Source organism: Diplotaxodon limnothrissa, linkage group LG22, assembly GCF_057381915.1.
Source record: "Diplotaxodon limnothrissa isolate DT_005_m linkage group LG22, D_limnothrissa_male_GT1.1, whole genome shotgun sequence".
Lineage (NCBI taxonomy): Eukaryota > Metazoa > Chordata > Actinopteri > Cichliformes > Cichlidae > Diplotaxodon > Diplotaxodon limnothrissa.
In genome coordinates, this window is record NC_140616.1 from 2,659,840 (window position 1) to 2,679,605 (window position 19,766).

Below are 19,766 nucleotides of genomic sequence, written 5' to 3' on the forward strand. Positions count from 1 at the left end.
GAATACCGGGAACGTCTTGATGTTCACCCGGATTAGCTGGAGGACAAGTTTTTTTTTGTTTCTTTTAAATGGAGAAAGAATATCAACCAAAAAATAAATAAAACTCTTTTCATTGTTGTGACTGAGGGAATGAGGGTCTCATCCAATTCAATTCAATTTTATTTATATAGCGCCAAATCACAACAAAAGTCGCCTCAAGACGCTTCATAGATACAGAGAAAAACCCAACAATCATATGACCCCCTATGAGCAGCACTTTGGCGACACTGGGAAGGAAAAACTCCCTTTTAACAGGAAGAAACCTCCGGCAGAACCAGGCTCAGGGAGGGGCGGGGCCATCTGCTGCGACCGGTTGGGGTGAGAGAAGGAAGACAGGATAAAAGACATGCTGTGGAAGAGAGACAGAGGTTAATAACAGATATGATTCAATGCAGAGAGGTCTGTTAATACATAGTGAGTGAGAAAGATGACTGGAAAGGGAAAAACTCAATGCATCATGGGAATCCCCAGCAGCCTACGTCTATTGCAGCATACCTAAGGGAGGATTCAGGGTCACCTGGTCCAGCCCTAACTATATGCTTTAGCAAAAAGGAAAGTTTGAAGCGTAATCTTAAAAGTAGAGATAGTGTCTGTCTCCTGAATCCAAACTGGAAGCTGGTTCCACAGAAGAGGGGCCTGAAAACTGAAGGCTCTGCCTCCCATTCTACTTTTAAATACTCTAGGAACAACAAGTAGGCCTGCAGAGCGAGAGCGAAGTGCTCTAATAGGGTGATATGGTACTACAAGGTCATTAAGATAAGGTGGGGCCTGATTATTTAAGACCTTGTATGTGAGGGGCAGGATTTTGAATGAAGGGAAGCCAAAACAGGAGAAATCTGCTCTCTCTTTCTAGTCCCTGTCAGGACTCTTGCTGCAGCATTTTGGAATAACTGAAGGCTTTTCAGGGAGTTTTTAGGACTTCCTGAAAATAATGAATTACAGTCGTCCAGCCTGGAAGTAATAAATGCATGAACTAGTTTTTCAGCATGACTCTGAGACAGGATATTTCTAACTTTAGAGATGTTGCACAAATGGAAGAAAGCAGTCTTACATATTTGTTTAATATGTGCGTTGAAGGACATGTCCTGGTCAAAACTGACTCCAAGGTGCCTCACAGCGTTACTGTGGGTTTTACAGTACATGGCCCCATCCACCGGCCGCTCAGTGTGAAAAACAGCCCCAAATTCTTTATTTCAGAGAAAAAAAACACATTACATGAAAATTATAAACTGATTTGCATGTCAGTGATTGAACGATTTATTTGATCCCCTCCAGAATGGCTGTGTGTCCATGTGGCTCACATACTGCAGTCCATCAGTTACATCAGGGACAACATTATACAGCTGCACACAGCTGGAAGGGCCAACAAGACCATCTGCACGAAGCTTGGTGAGAAGGTGACAACTGTTGGTGCGATTATTCAGAAATGACTGTCAGTCTCTCTAAGTGTGGCACATGCAAGATTATTTAAACATAGAATTCATATTATTGCATTCATTTTGATTTCATGTTTTTCCTTATTAAGAGATTTATTGTCATAATGTGTTTAATTTATTATTGACCTACGTACGACTATATTTACCCTCCTGTTGTGTTCACCCTCACCTGCCTTACTTTAGTGTTCTGGTCACAATTAAACAGTTAGTTTTAACAGCTCTTAAATGATCACAAGAAACATTCTTCACCACCAAATTCAGCTCAGTGGGTCATTCAGTAGGCCTCCAGGGGGCCAGAGGCCAAAGGGCGGGACTCCCGTTCATTCACGTTTGACCGGGAACACCACAGATGTAACAAAGTTGACTAAAACACTCAAAATTCAATGAAAGACACGCTCATCACTTTTATATGTTCAAGCACATAGTGTGGAGGATGTCACAAGGCCTCGGATGTAAAACTCAATATTTATGAGGTTTTTTTATTTGTAAATCGCTGAGATTTGACTTTTACTTTTACAAATCTAGACAGGTGTGCAGCTTAACTAAACCAGCCAGCCTCTCTTAGTCGTCAAGACTCCAGTTCGACCACATTCTCTGTTAGTTAATAAACAAATAAAAACCGGTCTGTGCTATCTCTAGTTTCATTAAGTCACTTTTATATACACACACTGGAATGTATGTAAGTATCAGCATGATCTCAGGTCTCTCACATTCCAGTGAATCGAGACATCTGAAAAAGTCTCTACTTATTCGTGGTTTTAATTAAAGATCAAACGATTCATATCTTTAGGAGCAAGATGTAAAACAGAGCATCTTTAGTCCACAAGGTGTCATCACTCACAAAAAAAAAAAACGAACAGCAACAGGATCAGTGTTCTGTGGTGAAAGTCAGTCTTACTGCAGGAGATGAGATCAAAGTAAAGAGCGATGTGAAGGTGTAAAATCTGCCTCTTGTTTCCCCGAGCAGTCTGATAACTAGTCTCAGCAGCAACCGCGCTCTTGGATTAGATTTTAAAGACACTTTGAACATTTTCAAGGAAAGAATTTGTGGCCTTGTTAATGACTGCTGTGAGTTGGAATATTTTCAAATACTGAGGGAGAACAGTTTTTTTTTTTTTTTTTTTTTTGGAGGAAGGGTGTTTGCATGTATTCCCTGTGTCTGCGTGGGTTTTCAGTCCAAGACAAGCAATTAGTGGGGTTAGCTTAATTGGTAATTCTGAATTATCCATAGGTGTTCATGTGGGTTTGGATAGTTATTTGTCTTTCTGTGTTAGCGTATCCAAGGTGCTCCCCGCCCTACAGCAGCTGGGACAGGGTTCAGCCCCTCCACAGACACCACAGTGAGTGTTCCGACCACCCAGCTTGTAATTTTTATTTAAACCCACTTTTATACCCGGCAGCTTGGACTGCTTCCCTAGTATCGTTTCAACGCATGATGTATCATCATTACTTACATCGCACCACAGTTTCAGGATCTACCACATCAAAGCACCTGTCAAACCGCACCGTGGGCTCAGTGTTACCCAACACCAACCGGAAAGAGAGAGAAAAACAACTGAACAGTAAAAAAGAAGAAGAAGAAGAAGAAATAAAGAAAATCCGAGGAGCAGCTTTATTTTATTTAAAGGTTCTTCATTCTGGTGGGAGTCCAGTCAATGCAGCATCCCGCAGGATGGATAGGTAGTGTTTATACAGACATCCCAAACCTGTATGATGATATAAAAAAATTTAAATGTAGGCTGTAAGAAGTAATTAAACTGGGGATAAATACAAGCCTTTTTTAAAATACAAATTAGCTGGAGTCATGCGGTGATGATGACGCATCCTAAAGTTGTGTATTGATTTTTTTACGGGGGCGTCATAGCTTAAATAGCGAGGAGAGGAAGCCGAAGCCAATCCTCCTGACAGAGATGAATCCTGCTGCAGCGCACACACCCCAGCTGTTTGCAATGGTAGGTGACGTCGTCAGCGTCTGAGGGATTCCCTCCTCACGCTAATCATTGTAGAACAAGCTCGCGTGGACGCATTTATTCGTTTAGTAAAGATTTTTGTTTGAGTTTGGTAAAAATGTGAGGTAGACGTTTTTAGCATGGAGACCTACAGTTTTCATTTATTTTGACTACTTCTAAGAGTAGCCAATAAGAGAGAGATTCATCTGTTCCACGTGTCTGTCGGACGCTTCTGTTTTCCTTGAAGTTATTTTCTTATTTCCTTCTTGGATTTTGCCGGACTTTGATGTTTCCTTGCACTCACCGTTGGTACTTTTCTCGTTTCTTTCCAGATGACGTTATCGGTGCTCCCGGTGGTGCTGCTCTCACTGCACGTCGTTCGAGTCGACAGCGTGGCCATGACCTTTGAAAGCAGAGACCCCATCACCGGGTCGCCGGTGAGCTGTGACCGCTGTCCCCCTGGGACATACCTGCGATCTCAGTGCTCGTCCGAGAGGAAGAGCGACTGCGCAAATTGTCCGCACGGCTCCTTCACTGAGGTGTGGAACCACATCGGGAGGTGCCTGCGCTGCGGAGTCTGCAGTCACAATCAGGTGGTGAAGACCCCGTGCACAGCGGACAGTGACTGCCAGTGCCAGTGCAAACCGGGGTACTACTACAAGACGCAGTACGACATGTGCCTCCCACACAGCGCGTGTCCACCCGGACAAGGAGTGCGGGCCAAAGGTAGAGTGCGCAGAGCTGCTGCATGAGCTCAGAGCTTTTCATCATAGGGAAATGTGTTTTCTGCAGCACGTATTTTGAGGTGTCATAGCAGTGCTGTTAGGTTTCCTCCTATGACGCATCGAAATTGCTGCCGCTCTGCTGTGTAAAAGGGCAACAACAACTCAAAATAGCCTGCTTCCTGAATTATGTGCCTATTTATATATTACAACAATGACGCTGTTTCTTTGGCACAGATGACATCTTCAGAACACTAAGCAAATACAAACTGACAGTCTTTATGACACTGTCATTCTTCCCACGCTGCAAACATTCTGTGCAATTTAAATTTTGCCTGCAACAGTTGTCTTGGCCATCTCTCAGCTTTTGGTTTTTCTACTGAAAAGCCAACACAGCAACAAAGAGCAGGATTGCTTTAGGAAGCTGTAGGTGTTGCTTTTTTGTCAGCATTGGACTGAAGCAAGTGCACAGTCTCAGTTTGAGTTTCAAGACTGTAGTTTGCTGCCACACAGGGGAAAAGACTGCAACTACATGTATTCATTCAGGGTACAGCGACACAGAGTCTTAGCAGGACCACTGTTACACCTACTGCATTTTTAGCACATTGAGCCGAGGGCGATTTCACTTAGTTCAAAAGGGTTTGGTTTTATTCCTTTCGATTAGTATGTTAATTGTTAACCTATCCCAAATAATATTCCATTTGTTACACGACTGATCTCAGGTGTCTTCATCAAAGTACTCATTACCTTTTCCAGGTACACCTGATGAGGACACCGTGTGCCAGACTTGCTCTGACGGCACCTTCTCAGAGGTTTCCTCTGCTCATCACAACTGCACAGAGCACAAGAGCTGCAGTGGTGCAGGACTGCAGTTGGCACTGAGGGGCTCCTCCTGGCACAATAATGTATGTGCAAACTGCGCAGATCTCAAAGGTGAGATGAGCAGTTTAAAAAGGCAAAAGGATGCATACGAATTTATTAAATCTGAAAAGAAACAGAAAGGAAGAAAATCTGAAAATGACGATGATTTTACGGGTGTTTATGTCAGCTCTTAGCGAGTGATCACAGACTTGGCTTTTGGTTATCAGAGGGAGTAAAACAACTGTGTTCAAACAGCTTCTTCCTTCCACCTGGAACAGTTCCAGTAAATACAATAAACAGTTTCATTTTCATATCTCAAGGTGTGGAAATCACCTATAACCATAACTTTGCATTAGTCTAAGAATATCTGATGGCTTATTATCAGTTTCTATAATAATAAGAATGGCTCTTCCACGCAAAATGTTTTATCTGAATGCCTTGTTACCATCTTGCTGTCAGAGCATTGCTCCATTTCTTTATCAGCTACTGATTGTCTGTACTTTTTGCAGATGGTGCCGACTACCTCAGAGAAATCCTCCCAGCTTTTTTTGTGCACCATAACATAAATATCAAGCGGCTGCGTCGAATTGTGCACAAGCTCCCATCTCAGGATGGGAAGAGACAGGGAAGAAACACAGAGCTGAACTCCTCAGAGCTTCACCAACGGCTCAACGCCTGGATAGCATCTGCGACAGCAGAGGAGATTCGGAAGCTTCCATCAGTACTGACGAACGCTGGAGCAAGCGGCGCTGGTGAGAGGTTAGACCAAAAGCTGAAAAGAGTTGACAGTCAGCTGAAAACTGAGTGTAGAGGGAATGAGGTGGAGATGGTTAATGTGCCAAAGTAGGTTGAGATTAAGAGAAAAAAATAAATATATATATATATATATATATATATATATATATATATATATATATATATATATATATATATATATATATATATATATATATATATATATATATATATATATATATATATATATATATATATATATATATATATATATATATATATATATATATATATATATATATCTCTCATGCACAGGCACCAAAGAATTTTCCTTGTGTATTGTTCGTATTAAAATCTTTTTGTATTAGAAAGTTGCTTCGTTAGTTTAAATGCACTGAAGACAGGCTTTGGCACTTTTTTGTTACCATAAACATTGGTTTCATTTGAACATTAAGATTGTTTTGTCATTCTTTTTTTTTTTTTTGGGGCCAATTTAAAAAAAAAAAAAAAAAAAAAAAAAAAAAGTAACCTCACTTTAGTTACAAAATGTTACATTTTTTAAAATCCTTTGTCAATGATGTGCTGCTAATAGTACATTGATGTCTTATCTGCTACTTCTAGGATCTACTTGTGTCAGTTATCACTTTATAGGTTCCCAGCAAAGTGACAATGTTTCACCTGTGTTTCTAAACTAACAAGCACTGAATTTAAAAACACCCATTTTTATTTCTGGAAGTGAAAACAGAAATATGCTCCAGACTTAATAAAGAAATGCTGGTATTAACCTTTACAGGAGAAAAAATTGACCTACCTCTTTCTTTGTTGCAACGGTTCTGCTCATTTCAAGGCTTTTAAAGCTTTAACAATGTGTAACAGCTCGATGTGTGAACTTTGTAATTTATTTTGCTATTTATAAGCCCGAGACGAGTAGAAAGAGAAGCTGGTGTAGCCTGTTAGCCATCTTTATTTTTATATGTAAACAATGAGTTCAGTTTATTTTGAGCTCTTTTGGCTATGCTAGTCTACCTGAAGCTTTGTGTAATGCAAAATAAAATTAATATATCAAACATAAAAAGTGGCAATTTATTTGTTTAGTTAGTTTTCAAGGTCTCTCTAGTACCGAGTCATTTTTGTTGCAAGCCTGGCTTCAGAGACTGTAAGAAGAAAAACTGACCCCCACCCCTTCAAAGTTTACAGATCCATCTACAGTGCCAGTTATGCCAAAAAAAAGTGAAAGTGTCACTTAACCAGTATGTGAGAGTGAATGAATAGTGGTATTGTAAAGCGCTTTGGGTGCCTTGAAAAGCGCTATATAAATCCAATCCATTATTATTATTATTATTATTATTATTATTATTATTATTATTATTAAAAATGTAACCGAGTTGGGTGCCGGTTTAGCTCAGGCGACCACATGTCATACAACTCACAGCGGTCGGCCCGGGGTTGAGTCTGCCCCACGGCCCTTTGTCACGTCTCTCTCTGCCCCCACTTTCCTGTCCGCTCCACACTTTGTTTATCTAAAGTTGGGAGAAGGCTGGAGAACTGGAGCCCTCACTCGTCTCAGTTTAGGTTAGAATTCATGATTCAAACAAAAGGAAGAGGACGGGAAAAGTTCAATTCTTCCAGAAAATTCTGAAGCAGACTGTCCGTCCATCAGTTTGTGGCCTGAAGCTCAAACACAGTTGTGTTATGTGACAGGACAGTGAGGCAAAACACACCAGCAAGCCTGCCTGTGAAAGCTTTCAAAAGCAAAAGAGGTTTTAGATGTTAATCCGATCGGGCTCCTTTGGAATAACCTTGAATGGGATATTCAGTCTGCAAAAAAGAGTTTGCCAAAATCCCCCCAAATAGAATAAAGACTCCCTGACAGTTATTACAGACACTTGATTGCAACTCTTGCTGCCCAGTGTCCCATATGGAAAAGATATATATAAATCTTATAAAGTTTGTATCTGTCTTGTGTGAAACTTGTATGAAAAGCATATAAGTGTGAAAACAGATATAAGATCCGTTGAAAAATTATATAATGAAACTTGTATGTTTCTGATACTTACTAAAACAATGTATGAAAGTAATGAGAAAGTGGCCACTTTCATGAGTAATCACATAAGTTTTTACTATTTCTTTTCCGTATGGGGTGGCACAACCAGTTATTAGGGTTTAGGGGGAAATTACATTTTCACAGAGGGCCGCGGAGCGTTGCTGCACACTACCTCATTACAATTAAGATAAGTGACTGGAAAAGCCCTCCAAGTCTCCAAACCACAGCAAAGACGGGGATGTCATCAGATGGTCTGAGCTTCATTACAGAGTATTGCAACCCACAGGAGGATACACATGCATTATTGGTCAGCCAGTGTCACATGTTTGTCAGCCAGTAACATTTTCTTGTGACCTTTAAATGTACTTCCCATTTCTGCTTCCAGCTTCCTTTTTTCTGACAGGTTTACAGCAGTTAAACACTAAAAACTGCCACCCAGGGGCCCAGCACAAGTGTGTCACAGCATGTCCATCATAAGAGTCCACTCATGCTCACTGGAGGTTTTTTAGTCATGGATCACAACAGAAGCTTGAATTCCACTGAGGAGATTTCTCCACTAATCCAAACACACACACTGTGGTTAAATAACATGCATGCTTACGTTTGGTCAGCCACAGTGACTGCGTGTACTGCTGTTCAGATTATTTTGGGTCACTGCAGAATGGGTTCTCCATTAGCAAGTGATATGGTAAAGCATGAAAGCCGGTGAGCTCCATAGCCTGTGTCTGTGCATGTCTGTGTTTGCTGAGATAAAAGCTCCAGTGGCTAAAAGGTTCAGATTATGACAGAGCCCTGTGTGAAGGAGCAAAGGAGTGCAAGTAGTGCCAAAGGAGGTGGTTGGTGCAGAGCAGGGGTGTCGAACTCCAGGCCTCGAGGGCCGGTGTCCTGCAGGCTTCTGGAGAACTTCAAGACATGTTGAAGAGGTAATTTAGTCATTTAAATCAGCTGTGTTGGATCAAGGACACGTCTAAAACCTGCAGGATACTGGCCCTCGAGGCCTGGAGTTCGACACCTGTGGTGTAGAGAGATCAATCTCTGACTGGAGAACTGCAACTATAAAACTGGTTGAACCAACATGCTTTATTCTTCCAGTAACTCTGAAGTGTGATTTGTAGTTATTTCTTTTCTCCTTACTGTTGTTAGCTTATATTGCACCGCGAGCTGGAGCCAAAACTCCTCGGTTGAATTCCCCCGTCAAAGAAACATAATGAAGGAAGTCCTTTTGGGTGAATAATAATTGTGCCAGTAAAAAAATTCAAATATGTTCCTGGCAGGAAGACCAATATTGTAATTTATCTTCACATAATTGTCCATGTGTTTCGAGACTTATCTGAGATTAAATTTAATTATCTACAATACTACTGGAGAGGCTTTAATAGCACTCTTGTTTGTCTTTGATGTCCTCAGTTACTTTGTGTCGTGACCTTGCAAATACCAGGAAAGCACGTTTGCAATTCTGTTGCAGGTGCATCACGTTCACTAACCTTGACTCTGTGTTGCATGACCAAAACAGCAGAATGCGGTGCTCAACCCTATGAGTAATCGGGACAAGAAGATTCCCATAAATGTTTTTTTTCCTCGTCCCATTGAAAGGTTATTGGTTACAGTAATGAGCCTCGAGGGAAATTCTTCTGGCCCACAATGCCACAGTAAGATGGAACGGACACTTGACTGACAGACACAAAGTGAGTGTTGAATCGGTGTTGGCGTAACTTTGGAGAAGGAGATATATAAAGCCAAGAATGTTTTTACCTTCGCCAAGGAGGGTCCATTTTTGCGCACATTCTGTCTGTAAGCATGTAGCTCGAAAAGTTTCGAGGGGATGCTGATAAAATCTTTGTAGGGGTGCAGAGTGGGGTCATGGTAACAATCCATTCGAGTGTGGCTGACAGGCCCCAAAGTCTTCAGGGTCAACTTAATGACTTATCCACTGAAAAAAATGAGAAAAAGCATGGTGGGTATTGTCAGCGTATAGAAAGCACCTCTCCTTCAAGGCCAATAGAAGAGCTATTGTTTGCATTGATGTAAGCATATTAGGAATGATATATAGGGATTTTAAATATAACGTTACTTTAGGATTCTGACGTCTTCTTCCAGGTCAAATGATGTGGAACAATGCTCTGAGTAAAGTTGGTGCTCTCAGAGGCCTCCTGGTTTCCTACATGTCACGACACGTTTCCAAAGCAAACATGTGAGCTTCTAGGAAACATTTACTACTGTGTTATTCCTTCTTATCACTTCCTGGAGACCTTTCACTGTGTAATGACATAATAAATGTCATTTTTATTCCACTGAAGAGTAAAAACTGACACTTGAGTTCCTCATATGCTCAAGTCATTAAAAAACAAAACAGACGCGCACACGTCTGATAAAATCTCACATCAATTGTGAAACAACAAGCAACAAAATGGGAACATTTTTCACTGAATCCAGACACAATGCTCAGCACTTCTTTTGTCTTTGCTTTATCTTGTTTTTAATATATTTTTCTTTTACCAAAACAAATACAGTCCAGCTTAAGTTTGGCATAGTTGTTGAAATAAAAACTTTTAAATACTTTTTTAAAAAGACTTAAAAACTCCTTTGTCCCACACGCCATCAGACTGTTTAACTCCTCTCTGGAGGGGAGAGGGAGGGGAGACAGGAGGACAAAGGAGGGGGAACAACTAAGCTGTAGTGCCTCTTCACCTCACTGTGCAATACTTTTGTTAATAGTCAACGGTGCAATAGACTCCATACTCGAAAGGTGCAATTTCACTTGTATTTTTATTTTTATTTTTTATTCCTATTTATCCCCTTTGTATATTTTATTTATATATGTCTCTGTATTTATATATGTGTGTGTGTGTGTATATAATATTCTGTAACTTCTGTCGGTGCTGTGCTTTTTTGGAAACCGAATTTCCCAGAGGAACCCACCCGAGGGATTAAAGTTTAATCTTATTTTATCTTAATCTCTAGAATCTCACCTTTTACCACTGTGGCCACATCTGTTTCGCTTTGTGTTTCCTTTGGTAACAACACTGGAGAAACAAATTAGTGGACATGCTTTCAGTGAAATTAACCACTTTAAAAGGTATTTGATGGTGCAAGATGGCTAATAAAAGTAAACTTGGAACTAGCTGACAGAAATTTCCACATCCTTATTCCATTTCTAATTTTCAGTCAGCGCACACAGCATACAAATACAAGGTTTTCATTTTTTATATGAAGAAAATGGTTCCACCCACTCCACCCATTTTCTTATTCATGCATCCAGTTCAGGGCCTATCCCAGCCACCTAACCGCTGTGTCACTAATTCCTGTAGTGCTGAATAACAAACACGGTATGAAGAAAGAACGTTCTGGACAGTCACGATATACAATGCAAATAAAGAAAGTGTGGACAACTCTTAAAAACGCCTGTTTTCGTAGACACTGTGTGGTAATTGGAAAAGTTTTGCATTTCACAAGGTCTGTTAAAAACAAACAGACAGGACTGCTTCTTTCATGGGAAAGGGTCTGCCTGCTTGTATAAGGAAATCCACGGGGGAAACCAGGGACAGCTTCACTGCTGTAATGTGTTGCTTCCTGATGAGAACTGTCTCTACACTGTCACAACAAGGAAGCTCAGTCATTGGCTGGTTTCATAGTGACAAAGCACTTTCTGCTGTTTTAATAATCAGTTTATCTTATGCTTCCAGTCAGGAACTTCAGGCTGAAGCCTTACAATAATCAACGGACCCGAACAAACTGAATCACCCGAATTCCATCAGTTCATCCCTCCTTTAATAATAAGCTGTGAACACAAAATCTAACCATGAAACCAGCAAAACACCTAATGAATATCACTAACCACGACTTTACTGTAAAGCCTGAGGAAACACTGACGTATGGTTGCAAATTTATGCCAGGATCTTTGAATTTATTCATGGATTTTATTTGGTCTTTATTTACATATTGATTAAAAAAAAAAACCTGAATTGAGTAACTTGTCATTTAGACAAGAGCTGAAGCTGTCGATGGGGCACAAGAAATCACAAGAATTTCTCCTGGATGTCAGCTGACTATTTTTTAAACACTGTTGTTAGTTGTGTGCTTTCTGACGTTGTCTTGTAGCCTCAGCTGACTCTTAGTTAGTTGACTCTTCTTGGCCCCTGACCTGAAATTCTCCTGTAAAGCCTGCTGTGTCCAGGCCCTGGGAGCAAAGCCAGAGAATGGGCTCACACAACTCGAGGCACGCAGCAGTATGACTTCCTTTATGGCGTTCTCCCCGTTAAAACTTTAGTTCCTGTGAATGCTGCTGTTATCAGCGTTCACGGCGACCAGTCTTTCTTCAGAAAAACAGCCTCACGTCCTTAACTGGAACGATGGACTCGGGCCAGCTTGTAGAAACATTTTAGCTACAGAAGCTTACTGAGTGTTTCCACTCTCGACTGTGTGCGATTTATCATCACATGAGAGCAAGGCTCCAAAAGCTGTTATTAACGGGTCATTAGTGTCGTCTGATTATTTTTGTCTGAAACTGCAAAAGTGGCTCTGTCTTATTATTTTATTTATTTAGCAAAAATGCAGAGCAACACCTCTATTTGGATTTTTTCTACACATCGAGAGCGTCTCTGCCTTGGTTTCTAACTGCTGCTCAGTTCAGTGCTGAAGAGGCAGCGTGCTGTCGCTCTGTAGCAGATGATGCTACGATGCTAAGCATTCAGCAGCATGGCTGAGATAAACTCTCCAGTCTGTTGTTTGTTCTTAAGAATATGCCCATAAGCCTGATTAACTATGTGGTGTATATGTACAGATGTATAAATCAACGTTTAGCACTGGATAACCATTAAGAGTAGTTTTTTACTTCCAAATTGTAAATTACATTTCTGATGTTGCCTTGTGAACAAAGTGCTGCTGCAGGTTATTCTTGTAAATCTACACATCAGCTGCCTTTTGGTATGAAGGAAAATGTTACCGTTACTGGAATTGTTTTAAATGAGCTGCTTTACCAGCTATTCTTGACATTAGCTTAAGAGCTCCACCTATGTGGGGAAACCGGATGAACATTCCAACCTTAGTTTGAAGTGTGGGTGGAGATCTTTTACTGAACCTCTCTTAGCTGGGTGAGAGGTTACATGATACGTCTCCAACCATCCTTTAAAAAGGCGTTGGTTATGGTACATCATCAGGTGACAGCCTTCTTCAGGCTGCATAAAAGCAGCACTGTGTCCATGATAAAAATACACATGCTTTTTTTATTTTGCAGAAAACTAAAAACAGAAGCGTTTACAGTAAAAGGTGCAGAATCAAAAGTTTTAATAAAACTCCAACAGGGGAATTCAAAGCTACAGTCAGTGATTTAAACATGTCTCATTACCAAGCAGCATGTTTGGTTATCTCCAACAACATGGGCGATGGTGCCGCAGCAGCCTCGGTTTGGTTCTGACCCATGGTCCCTTGCTGCAGGTCTTCCATGCTTTCCTGTCTCATCTTCACTTAAAACTGTCTAATAACACAAGATACACTCTTAATGTGTCAAAATTAAACTCCAGGCCTCAAAGGCCGGTGTCCTGCAGGTTTTAGATGTGTCCTTGATGCAACACAGCTGATTTAAATGTCTAAATTAGCTCCTCAACATGTCTTGAAGTTCTCCAGAGGCCTGGTAACGAACTAATCATTTGATTCAGGCGTGTTGCCCCAGGGTGAGATCTAAAACCTGCAGGACACTGGCCCTCGAGACTGGAGTTCGACACCCCTGATCTAAGTATTTCAAATATTTATTTAATCCAGCAGCTCAACCACTAAGCTGAAGAAGAAATCCTCTCATCCTGACTAGTTTACGCTTGCTCACACTTGCTCTCCATATTAAACCCAATGCATGTTGGGTCTGGCTGTTTCCTTCATCTTCCTACTCAGGCATACCTCTGTCCACTCATTAAATATCCACAAGCTGAAAATGTTGAGTGATTACTTCTTGTAAATACAGTAGCTGCTTCTGAAACAATACCTGGCATGTCTATAATTATAGCTCTTTATAGTCCAAAGTAATACTTTTGTTTTGAGACACATAACATGGAAATATACCAAGAGGTGGAATATACCCTGGATGTTTATCACAAGATATTCTGAAACACAACAAAACAGCAACAGGCCACATGAATAGTTAGTTTCCTTATTTTTCCTCCAAATGAATATGCAGTTATTTCCCAGAGGACTTGGGAATCCCAGATTTTTATACCTAGATTCAGACTGAGTGGAAAGAAAAAAAACCCAAAATGGTGATGTTACATCTGTATATTGTTAGAAAAATGGGAAATAGGAGAAACAATTTACTGGAACGTGCAAACACACGTGGACATCTAATACATAAAACAGAAACAGAGCTTCAACAGTTCTAACAAGTTGGAACATCAATATTTGGTACGACCAGCTTTATTCTTCAACTGAACTGTCATTTCTTTACGTAGTCCTCGCCAACACTGCTGAAGCTGTCATAAAGCCCTTCATTCGATGCCTTTCCTTCCATGTTCTGTCAGCTCTGGGAAAGTGATAGTGATAGTGTCCAGGTATGTTTCTACTGAACTGAAAGTGGATCCGGGATGATCGCTCTGCTGTAAAATGAAACCACTGACAATCAAATGGCATCAGTTTTGACAAGATTTCTAACCCCGTTGGCTGAAATGCAAACCCCCACCACTGTGGTTTACAGATGGCTGTAGGCTCTTACTCCAGTTACCTCCACCTCCATTTCAAATTTGAATTATCTTTCATTTGTCCAGTTTCCTCACAGTTTTTGAAGATAGCTTGCAGATCGTGTTTTCAGCTCATCGCTCTTTGGAAATCACCTAAATAATGCAATGATATTATTTTCTGCCTGTCAGAAAATAATATCATTGGTAGTAACAAAGTTGCAATTGAGGTACTTTATTGTCTGTAGAGGTGAAACTGGTTAGGTACTGTTTATGCTTAAATGACTGATGGGTCAGTGTTAAGTGATTTTATTAAATCACTTAACACTGAGCAAAAGTAAAGCGCTATACAAACACAGACCATTTAATAAAACACAGACACAAAGAAAGTCCCTGAAATGTTCAAGGACTGGACTGAAAATGAGTGAAAGGCAAAAGAAAGACTTTCAAAGACCTGCCTGGAAAACCAATTTAAAACATTAAAACAAAGGCCTTAGAAGCAAAGTATGACTTTTACACTAATGCACGAGAGGTGAGCAAAACGATCTAGAAATTGTTCAAGAAAAAAAACAAACGAACTTCTACCTGATTTGAATTTGGTCCATTTTGTATTCAAGATCACCTTCACGATGATATTTTGTACTGGCGCCATTACCCTCCAGTTGTCCTCTAGTATGTCATTTTTTTCTAATCAGGTGAACAAAGTTGCAGTAAGGCAAGGTTGGTGGTAGGTAGTTGTCCCGGTGGTAAGTGAAAAATGTGTTTGTGTGGCCAAAAACCTCCCCCGTTTTCAAAGTGCCCCATGCTGACATGCAGGTATGCGCCACAGTTCACGCAGTTTTTTCAATATCCTCTCTCAGACGCCACGGGACAAATTGAACTGATGACAGATTCACCTTGCAGAATGAATTTGCTGTATAAAAGAGTCCAATTTCAAAAAGTAACCAGGAGAGAATGTTTTGGATTTGGTTTATCCCTCAGCAGATGTTTGCTCTCTGAGTGAAATCACAAAACGGCAGAGCACGCACTGCAAGTGCTCGGAACGGAAGTTTTTTTTTTTTGTTTTTTTTTTTTTTTGGCCTGTCCCGTTTGGCTCTTTTGCATCAGAATTGTTGTCTAAAGGCAAAGAAAGATGCCCAACGGATTTACTTTACCAAACTGACCATCCCAGCCTTGCCGTAATGGTCCATTTGATTCACCTTTTATTGTTTATTTTATTTTCACTTACTGAATACGGGACAGACTTGACTGGGGGAAAGAAGGGGAGAAAGAAAGAGGGAAAGAGAAACAGCTGAGAAGAGGGACGGGGGAGAAGGGCAAAAGACAAAAACCAACAGAACGGGCAGAGAAAAAAAAATGCATATATCAATCACCTGGATCACCTGCTGAGAAAGAAAAAAGAAAGCAAGCAGAAGAGAACAAGAGTAATAGAATAAACAACATCACAATGATATATGGGAATATGACAGTAAATACTAAATGTTAAACATTATTGTGCAGCACATAAGATCAACAGCGCACAGTGTGCTTTGAGGTAGGAGCCAAAAAGGGTGTAGTTTGTGGGTGTGATCACCCGTGTGTACACCTGTGAGCATGGACGCGCTTGTTTTTTGTTTTTTTAAAAGGTTCCTTCATGTAATAATCTGCTAGAGGGTGTGGGGGGGCCACAGCCCCGTCCTCCAGGGCATGAAGCAGGTATGGAGGAGATCAAAACTCCAGACATCCAGAGGCCCCCAGAACACAAGAGACCAAGGAAGACCAACAGAGGGGCAGCTGCGCCACTGTCCCAGAAAGAGCTGAGGAGAGTCCCAGATGAGGGCTCACTCAGCAGCCGCGGAGCAGAAGCCAGGGGGAGTTGCAGTGACGCGCCCGTGAGCTCCGCCGGCAGCCAGCTGCGCCTGAGTGACCGAGCCCCAGGCCGAGAGGCCGGGGGCACCCCACCTCCGAAGTGGCCCGAGCGAGCCCCAGGCTCCAAGGAGTGAGCCGGTGTGTACCTGGACGCCCATCCCCGGACACAAAGAACCACCAACGCACCGATGTCTGAGGGGGTCCGCCACTGGCAGGGGAAGTGGTGGTGGAACGGAAGTTTTAGAGAGTGAAGTAAAAGCCGCAATTCACATGGGCACACCTGAGAGGACCGTCCTGGTATGAAATTGAAATCAGATATGACTTCTCATTTTCATAGGCCCAGTGCCAGAGCTTTTTAATCAGACCTTGTATGTACGAGCAGGGTTTTGTAGTAACTCTATAAAGAAGCAACTGGAATGCTTACACTGATTCCATTGTAATTAGCAGTCAGTGATTCCCAGACAGCCATGAATAAGTCAGTTATAGCTGAGCATGAATGACGCAGCCTATGCACTTAGCTAATCCCACAGTCTGAGTCTATGATTCTGTTCTGTCAGTGATGAGAGTGGAATGTAATCTAATAGTGTTTCTGACGCACACATTTAGCTTGACTGCACCTTGTGCAGCTCTATTGGAGGTCATCAGGTCAGCTGCTGGGCTGTTTTTAGACCTTGTTGCGAGATCGATCAACTTTAGACCAGACAACAAATGACGGAGGCTCCGGAAAAGTGCAATCAAACGATGAGTTTTATTATCACAGGAGAACAACCAACCGTCAGCATACGGAATGTATTGCTCTGACAAAAATACACTGGGTTCTGGTTTTATAGGATAAAATATCACACCTACGTCAATACAGTTCAAAAATACACGGTGACAGACGGGCAAAAGTTCAACTCGTACAGACAAGGGTACATCACATATATTTTTAATAACTATAAACTGACATATAACTTCTCCTTTCTTCATTACTTGCCTTTTAAGGTAATAACTTCAGGTCTTAGCTTTTCTGAGAGCTAATAATTTGACCCTCCTCATTAATCACTAAGTAGAGTACTTTAGCAGCCAGTCTCAAACTGAAGTAGAAGACGCTTAGGCCTTCACTCAAACCTGCTACTAGATTAATATGTGTATTGTAAGCATGCATGCAATTAACCTGCTATGTTCTCATCTTCTCTCAACATGTATCATCTGGACACTCTCACCAGTGAAGCTTAAAACCTTCTAGAATGGAACATCAACTCTTAACCAAGCACATTCATGCATTGTGTATAAAATGAACTCAACCTATAAAAATAGAAAGGTCAATGTGATGACAGACATATTCAATGCAATTTTATAAACCCTGTAGGAAATATTACTGATAAATGATACTGTGAAACATGTTATTAATACATTCTTCATGAGGCAAATTATATGGTAGCAATAAAAGAATCTCTGAATCCCAACAACCTCAATATCAAAATCAAGTTAAGATAATGATGGAAATGATGTCATTCAATATAATAATAATAGCCAACTGGCACAACTAAGGATTTCTCATTATTAGCTCAGTCTGTGAAGGGCAGAGACAGGGTTCGTGCTCCTGTCCTGACCACAGCCTCAACTTTTCAACTTTTCAACAATATGGAAAAAAAAAAATCCTCTCGAGATAAAAGCAGGAAGTATATTTTAATACTGATAGTGTTTGGTTGAAGAGCTGCTGCTGTGCCAGCATTATCTCCATGATTAGATATCCAAATGGGTTTCTGTTGCACAGTCAAAATGAATGTGAAATTTCCACATAAGCAAAGTCAGTTTCATTTTACTCAGATAGAACATAATTAAAGTTTAACAGCTTTTATAATAAGTGGCTTATCACTGTGTACTCTTACTGAGAAAATATACAAATCTGTGAATTTATAGCCTAAGCTTGTTTACAGCTTATTTAAATCTTTCCAGCAGAACAACCTCTCATTTGCCTCTCTGCACATATCTTTTTGTTTCCATTTCACTATGTGAGAACATTACCAGAGCAGCAGGTCTGGCAAGCAGTCCAAACAAGTATGACTCAAAAGTAAAAGTCAACGCTGACCTAAATGACAGAGCCAGATAGACTAGACCAGACACCAAATGTAAGAATAAAATTGAGTGATTCACTGTGTGACACTCACATGCAGACCAAAGGTGGCCCAGTTTCAGTATGAAGCCTTTCATTAAATGCAACCTGGTAGAACGAGGTAACAATACAGGATGTATCAGTCATTCATTTTTCCATTCTCCATTTATCGTCAGCTGTCATGGGGTGAAAGACAACCACAGATGCACACATTCACAGTCACCTTTGAACCAGTTAACCCAATGCCATATTCATTTACGTCTTATGACTCCAGGAGGGAGACACACTGGGATCTTTTCTCATGGGCCCAGGGCTCATGTGTTTTTCTGGAGTTGTTTACATTTTCTGAGTGTATATTGGGCTGGCAGTCCTAGCAGGTGGACTGGATCACTGCGAGATTACCAGCATACCATATGTTAGAGTGTTTGCCGCAGTTTTGTCGCATGTTACTAACGACCACCTCTGTTGGAATTCTTTCATTTCCTTTTTCTTTCCCCCCCTTCTGTTCCATACTTTAGCGACCAGAACTGTTGTCTGAAGGCCAGGAAAGATGCCCAACGGATTTCTTTTTTCAAATGGAGAAAATATGGCAATGCCATATTGTTCCACTTGATTGATCTATATTATTATTGTTTATTTATTTTAAGTTATTACAAATTGGACAGACAATAAGACAGAAAGGGAGAAAGAGTAACAGTAAATACTAAATATTGAATGTTATTGAGCAGCATGCAAGACCCTCCCTGGGACCAGCTCCCCCACTGGCCCCAGTAGGCACCTCCGCTCCCCAGAATCCACCAAGGCCAGGGGGCTCAGGCCCATCCGGACCAGGGCCTACAGCAGCAGCACAGAGCCCCCAGCCCTGAAGAACCCTGGGAAGCCCACCTAACTCTGCCACAGAAGAAACTATACCCACCCCATCATCCAGTCAGCTACCAGACTACATAAGACAAGACACCCAGGTTGAGTTTATTGTCCACCTGTCCTGTACCTCTCCCTCAGCTGCAGGGTGGACTCCTGGAGAGCAGAGACCTCCTGCAAGGATGTGACAACCGCCCGGCCAGTTGAAGAGGCCTCCATTACCACCGGTGCACCAGAGGCCCCCTGCGCCAGGGCTGGGCACTCGTGCACGCACCCACCCACAACCCCGGTGACACACCAACCAGGACCCAAGCCCCCAGGGCCCACCCACAACCTCAGCCAGAACCCCAGCCCGAGGGCAGAGTGCCCCCAGAACCCGAAGCCTGCCCCAGACCACCCAGGAGCAGCTAGGTTACCATGCCAGTGACCCACGCCCGCCAGCACAAACCCTCCCCCAGCCCTGCTGCACGCCTACACCAGGAAAATGCTACCCAAGAGCCACCAGAGGCCCAACCAG

At 41.6% G+C, this 19,766-nt stretch overlaps 1 protein-coding gene across 1 annotated transcript; it reads left to right on the top strand.

The window, feature by feature from the left end:
* The first annotated feature begins 3,361 nt into the window (after positions 1–3,361).
* On the top strand, positions 3,362–5,892 carry tnfrsf11b (tumor necrosis factor receptor superfamily, member 11b). Its single transcript, XM_085346072.1, has 4 exons — positions 3,362–3,427; positions 3,757–4,150; positions 4,903–5,079; positions 5,517–5,892. The coding sequence occupies exons 1-4, from the start codon at positions 3,386–3,388 to the stop codon at positions 5,852–5,854; spliced, it is 951 nt and encodes a 316-aa protein (XP_085202198.1). The 5' UTR covers positions 3,362–3,385; the 3' UTR covers positions 5,855–5,892.
* Positions 5,893–19,766: the final 13,874 nt, after the last annotated feature.